This window comes from Arvicola amphibius, chromosome 10 (assembly GCF_903992535.2).
Source record: "Arvicola amphibius chromosome 10, mArvAmp1.2, whole genome shotgun sequence".
NCBI classification, from domain to species: Eukaryota; Metazoa; Chordata; class Mammalia; order Rodentia; family Cricetidae; genus Arvicola; species Arvicola amphibius.
Window position 1 is genome coordinate 49307634 of NC_052056.1, and position 18500 is coordinate 49326133.

General features: G+C 40.8%; 1 protein-coding gene across 1 annotated transcript in view; it reads left to right on the plus strand.

Annotated features, from left to right (window-relative positions):
- The window catches only part of Morc1 (MORC family CW-type zinc finger 1), a 164807-nt gene that overhangs the window by 13239 nt on the left and 133068 nt on the right, over window positions 1-18500 (plus strand). Inside the window, exons 4-8 of the mRNA XM_042055818.1 lie at window positions 3143-3211; window positions 7017-7107; window positions 7706-7814; window positions 12116-12275; window positions 17397-17502. Coding sequence (XP_041911752.1) covers window positions 3143-3211; window positions 7017-7107; window positions 7706-7814; window positions 12116-12275; window positions 17397-17502 — 535 coding nt within the window. The remainder of the gene's footprint in view (window positions 1-3142; window positions 3212-7016; window positions 7108-7705; window positions 7815-12115; window positions 12276-17396; window positions 17503-18500) is intronic.

Genomic DNA, 18500 nt, shown 5'->3' on the forward strand with positions numbered 1-18500 from the left:
CTTTATTGCCTTCATTTGTGGTCCCTCAGCGTTTTGTGCACTTATTAGTTAGTCTTGGTAGATTACGATGCTAACGACATTAATTTCTGTGATGCAGTTAATGCTGCCTTTCTACACCAACACACGCGTCCTTCTGTTAGTTTTGATCACACGGGAGAGAATATTGTCCATACATAATGTGATTCCATCTCTGTGCAAAAGGTGTCACAGATCACTTCTCTTTTCTGAACATGTTAAGATGAGTGTTTAGGGCTTATGAGATAGGTAGATTTTGAAACCCCAAGGCATAACAAATGATACTCTCTTCGATCTTTCTATTCAAATTATGAAAAGTTTGAGAAATAAATGAAAATATGAGTCTCTGTCGCTGAGACATAATATTCGGATGTGGTTTGTAGTCTTTTGAGAGAGTAAATGCACTCGCAGGTCCAGCATCAGGGTTAGATGATCACAGTGGGGAAAAAGCATCATAGAAAGAGACAATTCAGGTACCTGATGACACGGAAGTATTAGGAAAACTGCTAGAAAGAAACCTTACAAGAAGTTGTCTGAGAGGAGAGTCTACTCCAGCTGGTGGATCAGACAAGAGAAGGGGATGTGTCATAATTCACTCAGGAGATATTTAAGATTACTTCACGGAATGTATTTGTGTGGCGTTGTGGTCAATTGAGGGGATGATGAAGGTTGAAGTTGGAAAATTAGGCCATGACAGAGAAGCATGACTTGCCCTGTGGCTTGGACTTTTTTCTTGAGAGCCGTGGGAAGTCGGCAGGATTTTAGCAGGAGCGGTGACATGAACAGCTTCCTAAAATTGGGCTGCACGTTGTGATTAAGGGAGGGAGTTAGGGAGTATTGCTGTCTCCCAGAAAAGAGATAGTGACTGTCGGAGTGAAATCAATACAACAGGATAGATTCGTCTAATCCCCGTGAGAAGAAGACCAGGTCGCTGAGGACCCGTGTCCAGGTGGGGAAGGAGTGGAAACTCAATAGTCCTCAAGTGTTGACTTGGCCAAAGTCCAGTGCAGAAAGGACTAAGTTTTGTGGAAATGATAATGGTGTTTGCTTTGGGAAATCCATGATTATTAGGTGAGAGGAACCTGAGCCCCATAGCTTTTAAAGAAAGACTTATTTTTATTGTTTTTTAATTGCATTTGTATGCACGTCTCTCTGTGTGTGGGTTTGTGCATGTGAGTGAAGGCACCCGCAGAATCCAAAAATGAAGGTTGGGTTTCCCTAGAGCTGGAGTTCCAGACAATTGTGGGTTTCCTGATATGAGTGCTGGGACCAAAACACAGGTCCTCTGCAAGAACAGTATGTGCTCTTAACCACAGAGACACCTCTCTAGGCCCAGATTGACTGCTTTAAGAGAGAGAGAGGTAAGGCTGTCTCTGTGTGGGATAGTAGGTATGCCTAGATTTTGAGGTCACATCTGCTCACCCCTAAGCCCCTGGTATACATATGTCTGTAGTGTGTCTGTCCTGGGAATCTTGGTCTTTCTAAGCTGTTGTATCGTGTCTTCTGGGTTCTCCCATAAGTTATTGTATTTTAAAATCTTCAGATTTAGTGGTGGCTACTGAGAGCTGTCGAGGCTCAGTCATGTCCTGGACCATGCACTTCTGAGTCCTGGATGAACAAAAATCAAGGAGTAACAGCTGTTAGCATGAGTATGAGGTCACGTTACTGGGAACCTCCCCAGATTAGTTTTATGGTTTGAATGTGGTTTGTCCTCTGAATGTCTTAGACACTTAGTCATCAGTAGGTGACATTGAGAGATGTCGGGACATTGATTCCTAGTTGGGGGTGATTAGAGCATTGGAGATTTCATCCTTCAACGACATTAATGTTGTTGTAAGTAGGTTGTCATGAACTTTGACTCTGGGTTTCTGGTCACCTGTCTTGCCATTTGGTCACTCTGTGGCATGCTCTTACATTCAGTCTTCGTACTGGTGTTTGGTGTGCCGTGAAGTCCTCACAGAGCTGAGCAGAAAATGGCACTGTGCTTGTAGGCCTGCAGAATTATGAGATAAATAATTACTTTTCCCCTCATAAATTATCCAGCCTTAAGCATTTTGTTATAGTAGCAAAAGTGGGCTAATACAAGTAGATACATCTTTTAGATATTTTTACATTGGCTACCTTGAGCATCGCCTCAATTTTAAATGTGAGTTCTAATTGAACTTTGAATACATAGGTTGATTTAAATATGCTAAAAAATGTAATTCATGGCAACAGAACACATGTCAATGATTGTCTGAGGACTAGGTCAGGGTGATCAGGTGTGGAAGGGGGAGGGATTACAGAAGGTCAGGAGGAAGTATTTGGGGTGCTGGGTGTGTTCTTTGCTTGGAGTGTGATGTTTCCACGAATACATAAGCACTAGTCAAAATATATACTTTAAGCATATTTTATTTATTGTCCATATGTTACTCATCAATAGCACTATTATTTAAAAACGCAATGTGTTAGTACTCATAGTACTCATAATTAGTTTCAGAACTGGTTTACAGACTGCTCGCTGAAATTAGATTCATTAGTTTTGGTCACACCTTTAACATTTTAACCTGTAGCTTAGAATATGTAATTTAATGGCATCTCTTCGTCATCAAAATTGACTTCTAGTGACTCAACCCTTTCCAGAAACAGATATTTGCTGCTCCGAAGAAACACTCACCAAAGGGTCTCAGAGGAATTAACTACTTAGAAGGGAGCCTGATGAATTTTATTAAGAAGGGCTCAGATTTATTTTAGAATTGCACAATGTTGGGAGGGCATAAGGGAAGAGCGAGAAGATAGATCTTGGGGTCACTTCTCGTGGTTATCACTCTCCCTTCTCCTCTGGGAAAATTACTACCTGAATGTAAAGATCAATCCAGGTCCCAAGCAGGGCCTGTCCTGCTGTATGCATAATTTACTCACCCACAGAGGTTGCGTGTTAATTTAAATCCTTTTTGCTATGTGATGGTTTTCCCCCTGCAGTTTCTGAGGCAGCCATAGCCCAGACTCTATTCCAAACCCATCTCTATTCCATACCTGGGGCTCCACGCCTGCCATGGAGGAGGACAAATAATTATGGGAGCAGCATGATTTTCGGATGAACACATTAAGCCCAATATTTATTAAGACTAACTGCTTTCTCTTACAGTGGAGAATGAAACGCTGCAGGGAGGATTCATGTTGTGTTTCCTGGATGATGGATGTGGCATGAGTCCTGGTAAGTTAATTATCCAGATACCTAACTGGCGGTGGAAGGAAGCAGCCTGCAAGCCCACGAAATAAATAAAAATAAATTGAACTATCTATCCCAAACAGAGATATGGAGCAATTAAGGGAAATACATGTTGGACAACTTGTTTTGGAATATTTTAGGGTTAAATATTCTAGCAGGCAAAATAAATTCCTTTTAACCGTCGAAACCAAGACGCACAATGACTGTATATGCTATAGTCAAAGCACATGAAAGACAAATCGTTCTGCTTGTAAGACAAAAGCACCTGGGAATGAACAGACTACAAATAGTAACTGAATAGACTCTGAGATCTTTTAGTTGCTCCTCTTTTACCTATTAGTTGCAGGAGCCCTCAGGCAATTTCCAATGCCTTTAGGCTATTATTAATTTTATGCATAACCTTGAGAGAGAGGTTGTTTCTCCTTGTTTTTTTTTGTTTTTTTTTTTTTTTTTTTTTTTTTTTTTTTTTTATAGCAGTTTGTGGGTATTTTTCCTCTTCTTGTTTCAGAGGGTTAGCTGATTTGACTGAATGTTCACATCACAGCAAATACATCCATAATATATCTCGGGGTTTATCTTTGTGCATCTAAGGGTAACCCCAGTTGCCACCTTGTGAGCGACTCTGGGCAAATAAAACGATACGTCTTCTGATCCTGACTGTGGGTTGTTTTGGATTTAAACTGGACTTCTTATAATGCTTTAGGTGACTTCAGCTAGGGCTCCGATCATTCTGCTTAGAAAGTGGTGATGAATTCCAAGCAGACTGGACACATGCGTGAGGAAAGGGTGGCCATCGTTTGGGGAGAAGCTGCAGGCATAACTGAAGCAGTTAACGTCTTTTTAGCTTTGGTGTTATCTCTTACTTCCCGTAGCCAATGGGCAAGTTTAGAAAATGCCCCACCCACCCACTCAGCTCCTTACTCTTACTTTGTATTGATAGTTTTTTCTGGTCTCTTTTGATTAAAGTAGTGATTTCTTATTCAGTATTTCAGTAGGAGGCGGTAGAGGTTGTAGGAATGTAAGAAACCACAGTGAAAAAGTCTCTGTGCATGTCTAGCAAGAGTTGGAGGTTCATTTTCCTGAGTTTGTAAGCAGCAGAATGCATACAGTATGGTCCGAGTTCCTACAAGAGAAAACCTCTCTTTCCTAAGGATGGATAAATCATAAAGATAAAGAATTGAAGAACTGATCTTTAGATGGAAACCACACAGTGCTATCTATCTCTTGGGTTTTTTTTTCTTTTTCTTTTTCTGTTTTTTTTTTTTGTTTGTTTTTTACACAATGGTACAGCAGTGTGTATTCAGAAAGAATTTTGAATCTTTGCTGGGGCTGGCAGTGTGTTCCAGGATATCCTCTTAGGATGCTGGGCACTGCTAGCAGGCCCCAGCTTCTTGTATACCCGTGATTATGATGTGGGTAAATCATGCTCTAGTGTGGTCTGTGTGGCTAAACTGTGTTTGTCAGTGGACAGGAATAGTAAACACACATTCTCCTTTTGATATTTTCAATTGATCCTGGGTTAATTGGGATAGGTGTAACTCTGTAGTGGGAATCAAGGAGAGCATTTGTACATAAGAGGAAAAACAGTATTGTTAAAAGAACAACTCTTTTAAAGAGGATTGTTTTATTATGTTTATTTTTTTTACTCACTTATCTAGTAAACATAGAAGGTAGTGCATTTCTTAATGGCATTTCCATTCATGTATATCATTGTGCGTGTAAACTTTCCCTCCCATCATCCCCAGTTATTTACCTTTCTCCCTCCAGTTGGTCCTTTCTCCCTCTGTATTTTACCTCACCCACTCTGATGCAATATACTGTGTATTATGTATGTGTTTCGATCTGGGTTCTGCATAAGAGTGAGAACAGAGACAGGTGTACATCCTTAGTGTGCTGGTTGGTTTTGTTAGCTTGGCACAGGCCTAGACATATCAGGGAAGAGAGAACTTAATTGAGAGAATGCCACCATAACATCGCTTGTAGCTGTTTCTATAGGGTGTTTTGTTCATTGATGACTGATTTGGGAGTTCCCAGACCATTGGGAGTGCTGCCACCCATAGGCGGGTGGTCATGGAGTAGAAGAAAGCAGGGTGAGCAAGTCAGTAACAGGCATTCCCCCAAGGCCTCTGTTACAGCTCCCGCCACTAGGTTCTTGCCTTGAGTTCCTGTCCTCATTTTCTTTGATGATGGATTGATGTGGAAGTGTAAGCAAAATAAAGCCCCACCCCAAGTTGCTTTTGGGTATGGTGTCTTAGCAGAGCAATAGAAACACGGACTAAGACAGTAATATGTAAGAAAGAATTTATCGTATATGACTGAAAATACAACTTATCTGTGGACTCAGCTGAGCTAGATCCCTCCTGCCCCATAGAAGATGACCATAGTGGTGCCCAGGGTGTTTCTGTCTCCCATCTTCCAAAGTCTCTGTACCAAATATATCTGTACTATGTTGCGTGACTCTATCTTTGGTTTCTTTTTGTTGTAGTTTTTCTTTTGAGACAGTTTCATCATGTAGTCCCAACTGGTTGGAACTCACAATTTAGATCAGGCTTGTGTCTTTAAAGTTAGCACAAGCTATCACAGTTCTAATACTGTGCAGGGACAGTGTTATTCTCCGTGTAAGGACTTCAGTGCAAATGCTCCTGTCACTCTCTGGCTGAAGAACTCAGTGAGTGCCCAGTGCTTCAGAGTGAGGCTCAGACCCCCTCCCTTCACTGTCAGTGTCTCATGAGGTGTCTTACTCTTGGCTCCACCCACCTCTTGGGACTTTTCTTGGAGTACCCACTTTCTTGAACTCCAGCCATACCTAACTGTTTTATCTGAAGGACACACTTCGTTGGTTCTCTGTCATGTCACTTAGTCCTCTCGGACACGATCTTGTATTTTCTCGACTTTTCCCTACCACTACACTAATACAGATCTTAATGTCTTCCTGTAAGTGTAAATGTAAAGTAGAAAATGCATGTGGAGTGTAGTGTATAACATTCCTAATACATAAGAAATGTCAGTAAATGCTGTTTAATCTCATCATGGACACTTCACCTGTGGCCTACTCGCTTACGAGAGCATGCGGTCAAATGTCTTTAGCTTCAGACTAATATCCTTTAGTGGCCTTTAAATATCTCACTCAATGTGATGCTGAACTATAGCATGTCTGTGCCCACATGGGCACAAGGTCCCCCACATAACATTAAGCTGTACTTGGCAAGTTAATAGGAAGAGCATTTATAATTAGGAGATCACATATTCTGAAGTTCAGAGGTTTCCTTCCCAGGATCCGGAATGGAGAGATGAGGACAGTGAATCTACAGGTCTGAATCTCTTTTCTTCCCAGGGAGCAGCAGCAGGGAAATCCCTCTGTCCTCAATGTCACCTGAACCCCAACCTTAAGCAATCCCAGGAAAAGGCTACTATCTTGCAGAGGACTGAACATTTACAGTAACACTTACTCTTCAGATAGCATGCCAAGCATTTTATAGATACATCTGCTCATCTCATTTGTTTATCATAACTGTAGTGTTAGCACATTCTTTTAAAAAGCAATGAAGTAAAGGCTAACAGTTTTAATCCGTAGTTAAGGTCGTGCAGTTATGAATGTCAGACCCTCGTTAAATTACCATGAGTATCTTTTTCTATGATTCTTGGTCTTAACACTAATCCTTGCCAGTGCTCTGTCTCAAAAGCTATGGGCTTGTCCTAATTTCCTGAGACATGGGTTAACTTTTGACAGCTGAACTCAATACTCACACCAGATCATTCCTAACTGCCTTAAGAACTCTGTCGATTACAGATGAGGTCCCAGACATCATTTACTTTGGAACATCCAAGAAACGGTTATCAACCTTGAAGTTCATCGGACAATGTGGCAATGGGCTTAAGAGGTGAGAATTGTTCCCCCTTAAGATAGAAATAATTTGCTGAATATTGAAAACAATATTGAAGAAATCTTACAAGCAGGCACAGCCAGCTGAAGTTTTATTTTACTGAGCATCTAAACTTGCTTCGGAAACTTTATATCCATAACTGACTCAGATCTTTACAACATTAAAGAGTTTCTTGTTTAGAATAAGTGGATTCTCTCCTAGGCATGCCAGAGCAGCTGTGTGTCATTGCCTCTTTACATTCTATTGTGTCTCAAAGCATATTTGAGCATTGGTGTGCTTTCTGCAGTTTTCTTTAGTTTGCCTCAGTGAAAATGAGGCATGTGTGGCTCCTTCCGGAGCCCAGAAATTGTTCTTTAGAACCTTAGCTGGAACTTTTCTCAGACAGCTTTATCCCAAGCACAATCATAGGGCTGGATCTTCTCAAATTCATCTGCTGTGCTTTGAGAAGTCACACAATACTTGTGCACTCCTGGGAATGAGTCAAGCAGATGGGTTATCGAAAAGAACAACCTGTTACGGTAAACAAATTTATGCCCCTTGTTTCTTCTTTATTGGTGTCTGGATGTAAACCACTGTGCTCTTATTTTTAATATAGTGGGTCCATGAGGATTGGCAAAGACTTCATTCTTTTCACAAAGAAGGAAGAGACCATGACTTGCCTGTTCTTTTCTCAGACTTTCTGTGAAAAAGAAGGTCTCACTGAGGTAAGAGATGGTGCTTTTTTTCCATTTCCATGGCAACTGTGCAGCTTCCATTTACCCTCTCATGAGGCGATGTCTGCTATGACTCCTTGCAGATTATGACTTAGAAATCTGGGCATATGTTTGAGGAATGGACAGAAGGTGTCTGTGCACTCTGGGGTCACTGGAGGGCTTTTTGGAGAACTTAATTTTGTGCTCCTTGTGCCCACATTTCCCGGAATAAGAATCTGTCTTTGGCATGGTAATATTTCTTGGGGAAGCATTCTGAGACCTTGCCACCATTTGTGGCATGCACAGTTTATCACTTTGTAAGTAAATAGACTGTCGAGGTCAAAGGCTTAGAACACATTCCATAAAGAAACCAAATGCAAAGTAGACTGAAATTGCTAATTCTAGTTCCCACAGTTTTTAAGCTCCCTTAGCTGGACTTCAAACATCTTATTAATTTACAAGGCTCGAGTCTTTGAATGTCAAGTGTACTTCAATGCACCATACGCATATGGCAAATAACTAGCCACTCAGCAATGATTAGATTCCGTGGAAGGAAAAAAACTACCAACGCCACAGCTGAAGACCCTGTCACTATTAAGACATTTTTGGCCTCATCACAAGGTCGTCACACACATAGAAATTGGTTAGATGACAAAACTGGGGTGTTGTTAAAGAATCTTGCTCAATGAGTATGTATGGCTGCTAATAGCAAAATGCCAAAAAGCAGCAGATTGGCGGGAGAGATTGGAGAGCCTCGAGTGGCCAGTGGGGGAACTTTTGGAGACAATATGGCTTGCATTTGGGCAGGCTGGTCTGTGGAGATGGGTGTGGGGTCTGAAGAGCGTGTCAATGTGAGCCTGCTGCAGGGATTAGTTCTGAACCACAGCAACAGCCTTTAGGCAAAGAGGACACACACACACACACACACACACACACACACACACAATCATTTACTATTTTCACATTCGCAGAGGTTTTCTCTTCCAAGTGTGTGTTTTGTTTGGCTATTTTCCTACAGATGATCTTTAAGATGCCTCATTGTATTGCAGCCATGCGGATATTCAGGCATTTTCTCTGAACCTTCCACTGTACAAGAGGACTTATGTAATTTCTTTTCTCTATTTTTGCACGCAGACACAGCTCAAAAGTACTTTATCAAAAATCAGGATGTGCTTGTGTCCAGGCTTTACATTCTAATGTCACACCACGTCACCTTGGAATAGGCCATCAACTATTCCACAATTGCTTTTCTCTGATGTACCTTTTGTCTTATCTAGAATGAACAGTTACTTAGTGTTGTGTTTGCTTACTACTCGCACTGGTAATGTGCTCAGCTTCCTAAGTTCTCAGACCCTAATCTCCTCTCTCTCTCTCTCTCTCTCTCTCTCTCTCTCTCTCTCTCTCTCTCTCTCTCTCTCTCTCTCTCTCTGTGTGTGTGTGTGTGTGTGTGTGTGTGTATAGCATGCTCGCTCTTTACTTGAGTCTTGAGCTGGAGAGCAACTTAGACTCTCTATGCATGAACATCTTCCATTCCAATCCTACTTCCACACTTGGTCATAGTTTGGTTTGGTGTCCTTTCTGAGCTAGACCTCATTCTTCTTCAAGTTTTGGAAGGCTTAACACTGTCATCAGGTTTCTTGTATATTGACTGAAAATTCTGAAGCCATTTAATTTTGTTCTGTGGTCTTAAATGCGATTATTCTTTTTTCTCTTTCTCCCTCCCACTGAGAGAACCTTCTTTATCCCTCGTTCTGACGTCAGAGCATTCCCTGGGTGGTTTATTGGCAGCCATGTGATGGGCACAGTAGCGTCTTTCCCTTCTGGAAACCCGTATGTCTCACTTCTGGGTGGTGCCTTTTTTCAATTCATATTCTCTTTTGTCTCCTTTTACAGCTTCTGTTTTTAACACGTAGATTTGTAAATTAAAAAATATTTTTTCCACTAACTCTTCTCTCATATTTTCTATCTTCAAATTTTGCCTTTTTTTTCTGGGATGTTCTCGATATTTATCTTCTAATTTGTTTATGTCATTTCCCCCTCCCCTCAATTTTATTCTCAGTTCCCAAGAAGTGTTTCTTATTTGTTCATTGGTTCTTTTTTAAAAAAAAAGATGCAGTTTTTATTTCAAAGACATAGTATTTTCTATTATACCTTAAAAATTGTACTTATGTCATTGAATTATTTTTGTTATTTTTTATTTTGATACATACTAGAGAATGAATCCAGGGCCTCAGACATTTTAGGCAAATACTCTATCATTGAGATATATCCTTAGCTTAATTTTTCTGAAATTTAATAGATTTGTTTACTTTATATTCCAGCCACAGTTTCTCTTCCCACCTCTATTCTCATTCCTCTCCCTCCTCTCTACCCCACCCCAACCCACTTCTCCTCTGTTTCTGTTCAGAAAGGGGCAGGCCTCCCATGGGTATCAACAAAACATGGCATATCAAGTTTTGATAAGACTAAGCACCTCACCTTGTACTTAGCTGGGCAAGACAATCCAGTTTGAAGACTAGGTTCCCAAGAGCCAGTCAAAGTGTTAGGCATGGCCCTGCTCCCATTGTTAGGAGTCCCACAAGTAGACCAAGTTACACACTGTCACATATCTGCAGAGGGCCTAAGTTGGTCCCAGAGAAGCTCCCTGGTTGTCAGTTCAGATTCTGGGAGCTCCTATTAGCCCAGATTAGTTGATTCTATGGATTTTCTTGTGATGTCCTTGACCCTTTTGGCTCCTACAATCTTTTCTTCCTCTCTTCAGCAGGATTTCCTTAGCTCAGCCTAATGTTTGGCGGTGAGTCTCTGCATCTGTTTTCATCAATTGCTGGATAAAGGCTCTTTGATGACAATTGGGGTAGTTACCAATCTGATAACAAGACATGGCCCGTTCAGACTGTGTATCCTCTATTCCTAGGAGTCTTAGCTGGGGTTATCCTTGTAGATCGTGGGAGTTTCCCTTGTACTGAGTTTCTATCTGACCCCCAAATGCCCCGCTTTCCAGCCATCTCTTTCAGTACTTTTCCCTTCCCTCCATTTCAGTCCCTCAAGTTCCCATCCCAACCTGCTCTCAGTTCACCTAAAAGAGGTTTTCTATTTCGCCTTCCCAGGGAGCTCCATGCATCCCCCCCTCCGGCCCTCCTTATTACCTAACCTCTCTGGGTTTGTGGATTGTGGCATGGTTACCCTTTATTTTACAGCTAACATCCACTTACAAGTGAGTACATAACGTGTTTGTCTTTCTGGGTTCATCTTCAGCATAAATTAAAAAAATACCTTAACTTAGGATCTCATTGAATTGCAAAGATTTTGTTTGAATTTGTGACCCTTCTGCCTTTACTTCCTGAGTAGAGGGTTTACACACATTTACCCACCTTACTCTGAAGATTTTAACAATGTTTTTTTTTTCCTTCTTGAAGTTTTTCTCTTCCTCAGATGGCTTCTGTTTCCACAGAATTTTTTAAAAACTTGGTTTCTATTTGTTATACTAGAGGCTTTGAAAAATTTTATTCGGTGAGAATTTCCCACAACATATTTTGATCATATTCATTCCCCTCATCTAAGCTCCTCCCAGATAGTTCCCCCACCCTGTCCTCCAAACTTTATGTTCTCTGTCATATCAAAGGATTTTCTAAGCCTATTAATGGTGAACACTTCAAAGGTCAACCTATTGAAAGCTCTGAGATTGTGGGTGGGGCTTGGCAGCTGTGAGTGCTATAATCTAACTAGCTGTTTTATTGGGGAAACCCTACCTATTTTCATTTATTTTTATTTGTGTGAGTGTGTGTGCGTGTGTGTTTGTGTGTGAGAAAGAGAAAGAGAGAGATACACACAGAGTCAGAGAGAGAGTGTGTGTGCATGTGTGAGAGACAGAGAGAGACACACACACAGTGTCAGAGAGAGAGAGAGAGTGTGTGTATGCATGTGTGAGAGAGAAGAGAGAGAAAGAGAGAGAGATGGCCTTTTGTGCCATGGCATGTGAGTGGAGGTCAGAGGACACCTCGTGGGAACTGGTTCTTCTCCTCCACCATGTGTGTCATTTCAGGGCTTGAACTCAACACTTGGTGACAAACGCTTATACACACTGAGCCGTTGCAGCAGCTCTGACAATGGAAACTTTAAACATAAAATTTTGAGTATACATATTCATTGTCAGTCTCTTCCTTGTAAATCTAAGCTTCAGAAGAAAGATAAACTTTTAACTTTGTGTTTTGTGATTTGGAAGAAGAAGAGAATGAATTGGGATCAAACAAAGGAATCTCTCTGTGTGTATGTGTGTGTGTTTCATAACAAATGGTTGTGTTTTACAAAACCAGGTTGTAGTTCCAATACCTTCGTGGTCAACAAGAACAAGAGAGAGTGTCACAGAGGACCCCCAGAAGTTCTTCACAGAGTTATCCATCATTTATAAATACTCACCATTCAAAACTGAAGCTAAATTGATGGAACAATTTGATATGATCTATGGGAGATGTGGTGAGTCATAAAAAGTAAAATTTTGATGGAAGCGTTTATTTTTGTATTTTTTTCTATCCATGATCTCAGGTGCAGTTTCACATGGGACAGCTGTTCATTCTGTCCATATGGGTCTTATATTAAGAGAATCCAGATATGATTTACTGTAAATCCTTGACACAAGTCCAAAGGTTCAGGCTTCAGCTTCTGAATGAGCAGAGGATGCTGAAGTCTGTGCCTACAGGGCTCCTCAGCCTTGTACTTCATAGCAGAGTTAGCCATCAATTACAGGTTCTTAGTTTGTGTGATGCTACGTTGTTAAGAGTTAGCAGCAGGGGCTGGGCGGTGGTGGTTTATGTCTTTAATCCCACTTAGGAGGCAGAGGCAGGTGGATCTCTGTGAGTTTGAGGCCAGCCTGGTCTACAAGACATAGTTCGAGGACAAGCCCCAAAACTATAGAGAAACCCTGTCTCAGAAAAATAAAAGAGTTACCATAGCATCAGATGCAGTAATTGCCCTCATGTCTGTGTGGGGTAAGCAGTGCTTCATCGCCCTTCTCCCAGATGGACAGACGCTTCCCTCATTGCTTTCAACTTCCATTGTCTTTAGCGTCTAGACCACAACAGCTATAGAAATTTCCTTGTGTTAATCTTTCTCTAGACAGTCTCCATTTTTGTCTCTCGAAATCTAGAAGTCTGCTTTAGAGGAAGCTGTATGTGTCCTACTCTTAGCAATGCTTCCATTAATACATTTTTTGTAAGATTTTGGTAATTTCATTTCCAAGTTGGCCTGCTTTATCTTTGAGATACCTTTTATAACCTGTGGCTTTGTAGTTTAAAGATGTTGTTGATTCTTTCCCTCTGTCATTGAGAAGAAAAACAGTGGCAATTAAGTTAGTATTTATATGTTAGTATAAATATTATAATCTTTTTGTTTTAGGTTAGGCTTGAAGCAATGCCTTTCATGGTATCTTCAGACGTGTCCTTATGCCTGCTTCTCATCATTCCTCTCTTTCACGGCCCCTCCCTGCTCCAGCCAGCCCCTTTCCTTCCCTGAGTTAGTTCCCTCTTACGATTTCCTATTATTAGACTTCACTCCATTTTCTGTTTTCTCCCCTCCCTTAAGGTCTCTTCCTCCCCTGTCATGATTTCCTTCTTAAGCTTGTGCCCCTCCACATACATAAATACTTGTCTATACACACAAAAATGTAACTTTAAATCTAGGTTCTAAAATGCAAGATTACAAGCAGTATTTAAATATATTCATGGCCATTTAATCTCTCAGAGGACTTCTCACTGTTAAGTGCTCATATAAATATTAGTATAGTGGTTTTTATTTTTGCTTATTTTATTATTCTTATGAGGTCCATTCAGTTGATTAGACAAATGGTGTGTTTGTTAATTTCATATGTGTATACACAGTATTGTGATCATCCTCATTCCCACATAATCCTCTTATAACCCTTGTACTCTTGTGGGCTCCCTTCTTCCCAACTCGTCCCATTCCGTTTTTATGTCATTGTGTGTGAGTACAGGTCCTGGGCAGATGTAAAACCACACAGAAGTGAGAGACCTGAGGAGACCACACTATTCAGTAGTCTATCCAGTATTTAGATATGAGCATTTTGACTATGAAGTTTTCATTTTGACTGCAGAGTTCTTGTTCTTAGGCCATATGCTGTTCTCTGTAACAGAGGAAGTATAATTAGCTTCCCTTTTTAATTTCTCTGAAAAACCACATTTGTCTTCATATCGTAACTAGTTTTGTGTATAGATTGTACAGTTAACCATTCCTTGGAGCAGGAGTCAGCAAGTCATAGCCACAGACCAAATTTGACATTATGTATGAAGTTGCAGGAAGAAACTTCTCTAATGATAGCTGAGTAAGGTACCAACCTATGAGTATAGAAGAATATCATTAGGAGTCATTGTATTGGTCTTTTTTTGTTGTTTGACCATTTGTTGAAGGTGCTATCTTTTTTCCAGTATATATTTCTAGCTTCTTCGTCAAAAAACCCAGGTGTTCATAGGCATGCATGGCTTTATGTTTGGATCTTCAGTTTGATTCCATTGATTAACCTATCTGTTTTTATGCCAACATCATGCTGCTTTTAATGGCATAGCTGTGCCAATAACTTGAAATGAGGAATGATAAGACTTTCCACAGTTCTTTTTCCTCTCTCTCTCTCTCCTCTCTCGTTCCTTTTTTTGATTGTTCAAGACTGGGTTTCTCTGTGTAACAGCCCTAGCTGTCTTGGAACTAGGTCTGTAGACCAGGCTGGCCTCGAACTCACAGATTCACCTGCCTCTGCCTTCTAAGTGCTGGGATTAAAGGCTTGTGTCACCATCCAGCATCCCAGAGTTCTTTTATTTTTCAGGATTGTTTTAGCTGTCCTGCTTCTTTCTTCCCTTCCCTTCCCTTCCCTTCCCTTCCCTTCCCTTCCCTTCCCTTCCCTTCCCTTCCCTTCCCTTCCCTTCCCTTCCCTTCCCTTCCCTTCCCTTCCCTTCCCTTCCCTTCCCTTCCCTTCCCTTCCTTCCTTCCTTCCTTCCTTCCTTCCTTCCTTCCTTCCTTCCTCTTTCTTTCTTTCTTTCTTTCTTTCTTTCTTTCTTTCTTTCTTTCTTTCTTTCTCTCTCTCTTTCTTTTTTCTTTTTCTTTTCTTGTGTGTTTCCATATGAAGCTGATAATTGTCTTTTTAAAACTTGTGAAAAATTGTGTTTGAATTTTTATCAGGGTTGCTTGCTTTTGGTAGGATGTCCATTCCTAATATGTCATACCTACCAATCCATGAGCATAACAGATCTTTCAATCTTCTGATAGTTTCTTCAAATACTTGAAGTTTTTTTTAATCATATAAGAGTCTTTCATTTGTTTGGTTAGAGTTACCCCAAGATATTTTATATTATTTAAGACTATTGTGAAAGGCGTTGTTTCCCTTATTTTTTCTCAGTCTATTGTTATTTGTATACAGAAGGGCTACTGAGTTTGTGAGTTAATTTTGTATCCAGCTACTTTGCTGAAAGTGTCTATCAGCTTTAGAGATTCCCTGGTGGAATTTTCAGGGTCACTTATGTATACTTTCATCTCATGTGCAAATAAAGATACTATGACTTCTTCCTTTTCAATTAATAACTTTCAGTTGTCTTATTGATCTGGCTAAGACTTCAAGTACTATATTGAATAGATATGGAGAGAGTGGCCAGCCTTGTCTGTTCCTGGTTTTAGTGGAATTGTTTTGAGATTCTTTCGATTTAATTTGATGTTAGCTGTTGTCTTGCTGTAATTTGCCTTTATTATATTTAGGTATGTCCCTTGTATTCCTAATCTCTCTAGGACTTTTATCAAGAAGAGGTGTTAAATTTTATCAAAGGCTTTTTTCAGCATCTAAGGAAATGATCACATATTTTTTATTTCAGTTTTTTTATATGGTGTATTACATTTACCTGGATGTTTTGAAATTTTTAGATTTAACATTTTCTTTGACCAGTGTATCCATTTTTTCCTATCATATCTTCAACTCTTAGAATTCTCTCTTCCATCTCTTGTAATCTCTTGGGGAAGCTTGCCTCTGTAGTTCTCTTCGAGTTCCCAAGTTTTTCATTTCCACAATTACTTCAGTTTTCATTTTCTTCATTCATTCATCCACCCCCATCTTCAGGTTTTACAATTTTATTCCTTTCTTTGCACTGTTTATATTTTTTTGGACTTCTTTATGGGATTTATCCACTTCCTCACAACGTTTGTTAGTGTTTTCCTTAGGGACTTATTAAGTTCTCTTAGGTTTTTTTCTTGGGCTTCAGCTGTGCTGGAGTAATCCTTGCCTGCTATGGTAGGATAGCTGGGCTCCAGTGGAGACATACTGTCCTGGCTGTTATTGATTGTATTTTTATGCTGACATCTTAGTGTCTGTGATTGGGATGACTATAGGTCTGGTCTTTGATATCTGAATCTGATTTTGTCTCTATTGGGTGTGTGTTTTGTTCCTTGGTTCCTGCTTCTTTCCTGGACTTTAGGAGAGTATAGTGGCTGAGTGCTGCCTGGTAGGGTATTTTCTGTGGATCTGTTTCCCTGGCCTGCTCAGCTGGTTTGTTCCCAATGTTTTCCTGCTAGTGTTGGGGGCTGGGATACTGGGATGACTTGGGGATGGGGGAAGGTTTGGGAAGAAGGCATGTGTAATCCCTTAGGGATGAAGCCAGAGAGGGAGGGGAGACGACCACAGGTATCCTGTTACAGAGCTGGGGGTATGGCATCTAGAGGAGCAGAAGGAGAAATGTGGATCTGCTGTCAGCCTACTTGATGCCCTGGCAGGACTGGCCACTGGTTAGCAGGAGGTGCCTGCTGGGAGAAAAAGCAATGAGTGGGTGGAAGGAGGTTAGGTTAGAAGGGGAAGCTCTGTGGGATTCACAGGAGATGGGAATGAGGGAAATGGGCAGGGAAGGCCATAGGTGTTCTGCTGCAGAGTGGGATGAGACTGGGGGGGGGGGGGGGGGATCTGGGGGAACAGAGGGAGAAGAGAAGATCTGCAGGTAGCCTACCTGGTTTTCCCTGTGCTTTGTACTTATAAACAAAATGTGATTGGAACACAACTGCATACATTCCTTTATACCTCCTCTCTATCTGTTCTTGTGACATAGTGACCAAGATTAGTTGTGAGTAGCTATGACAGCGAAAATATGAACTGCAAACCCTAAAATATTTACCAATTAACTTTTTTTCAGAATAGTTTGTCAGCACCTGCTCTATAAACTAAAAGCAATACTCAGTGCTATGTTTTAAACTAATTTTTTGCTCATATGCATTGGATTCAGTTTCACCAATGAGAGCTTCACCTATATTACAACCTGGGCTCAGGCTCTTAGCAATTGTCATAATGCAAATTATAAAAAGTCTTCCCAAGTTTGAAAGACTGATAGAGGATTGAATAGTATTAAGAGCAGCATATTATGGAAATGCAGCAGTCTCCGGCAGGAGTGTAATTTTCCATAAGGCATAGCTTGCATTTTATCCAAACATATCTTGCTGAATCAAAACAGGAAATTTGCTCTAGAGTAGACTGAATTCTACAGATGAAGTGATTAGACATGCCTAGGATTTAGAGCACTTGAAGTACTGACAAGTCAATATTTCCTATTTTTTTCTTTCCAGGAACTTTGCTGATTATTTATAACATGAAACTTTTGCTTAGTGGAGAACCAGAGTTGGATGTTAAAACTGACAAAGAAGATATACTGATGGCCGAGGATCTGGAGGAGTGAGTAATGTGTGCTCAAAGAACATCATTCCCTGATAGTAGTGGGCTGGGTCTGGAAGCACTGCATCCCAGCTGCAGGCCTGAGGCCCCTTGCCTTACCACAGTGACAATTCATTTTACACCCAGTACAAAAAGAAATTAGGCAAGACATGTGGTCCCCAAACCATGTTTGAACCTTCCAATGACCTGGGCAGTTTCTTAAGCACATGACCTTAGGCCTCATAAAGACCGTCATATTCAGACTCTCTGGGTACCGAGGCTGGAAAATAATACTTTCCAGATGTTTCGCAGACAACTTGGAATGCCAGAACATTTGGGATCATCAGATAATAAGACTTATGAAGCTCCTTTATCCTAAACTCCTGTTTCACATATATCAGAACAAACATCATGTTCATTGTTACCACAGATGGACAAGAATGGCTACTCTGCAAATAGAGTGGGGAGCAAAAGAGAACATAGCTCCAAATGGAAAGAATATAATGAGAAGGCAATTAGGAGCTTGTCTGCCCACAATGCCCTTGCATGAACTTCCCTTTACATAAAACAAGTCAACTAACATAATCATTCCAGTCCACTAAGGGACTAAGGGAAACTGAATGAGAAGGTTCTGAGAGAAGGTACGTGTGCAAAAGAAAAGTCTCTAAGAGAGCAAGGTTACTGTAAAGTAACTTAACCAAGGCTTGCTAACTGGAGTATGCAATTTCATAGTGTTAGACTTGACACTAGAAGAGATTTAAAAATTTTTTTTTATTATTTTTTTATTAAAAATTTCCGCCTCCTCCCCGCCTCCTCCCCACCTTCTCCCCGCCTCCCATTTCCCTCCCTCTCCCCCCACTCTCTTCCCCGTCCCTCTCCAGTCTGAAGAGCAGTAAGGGTTCCCTGCCCTGTGGGAAGTCCACGGTCCTCCCCGCTCCATCCAGGTCTAGGAAGGTGAGCATCCACACAGGCTAGGCTTCTCCAAAGCCAGTACATGCAGTAGGATCAAAACCCAGTGC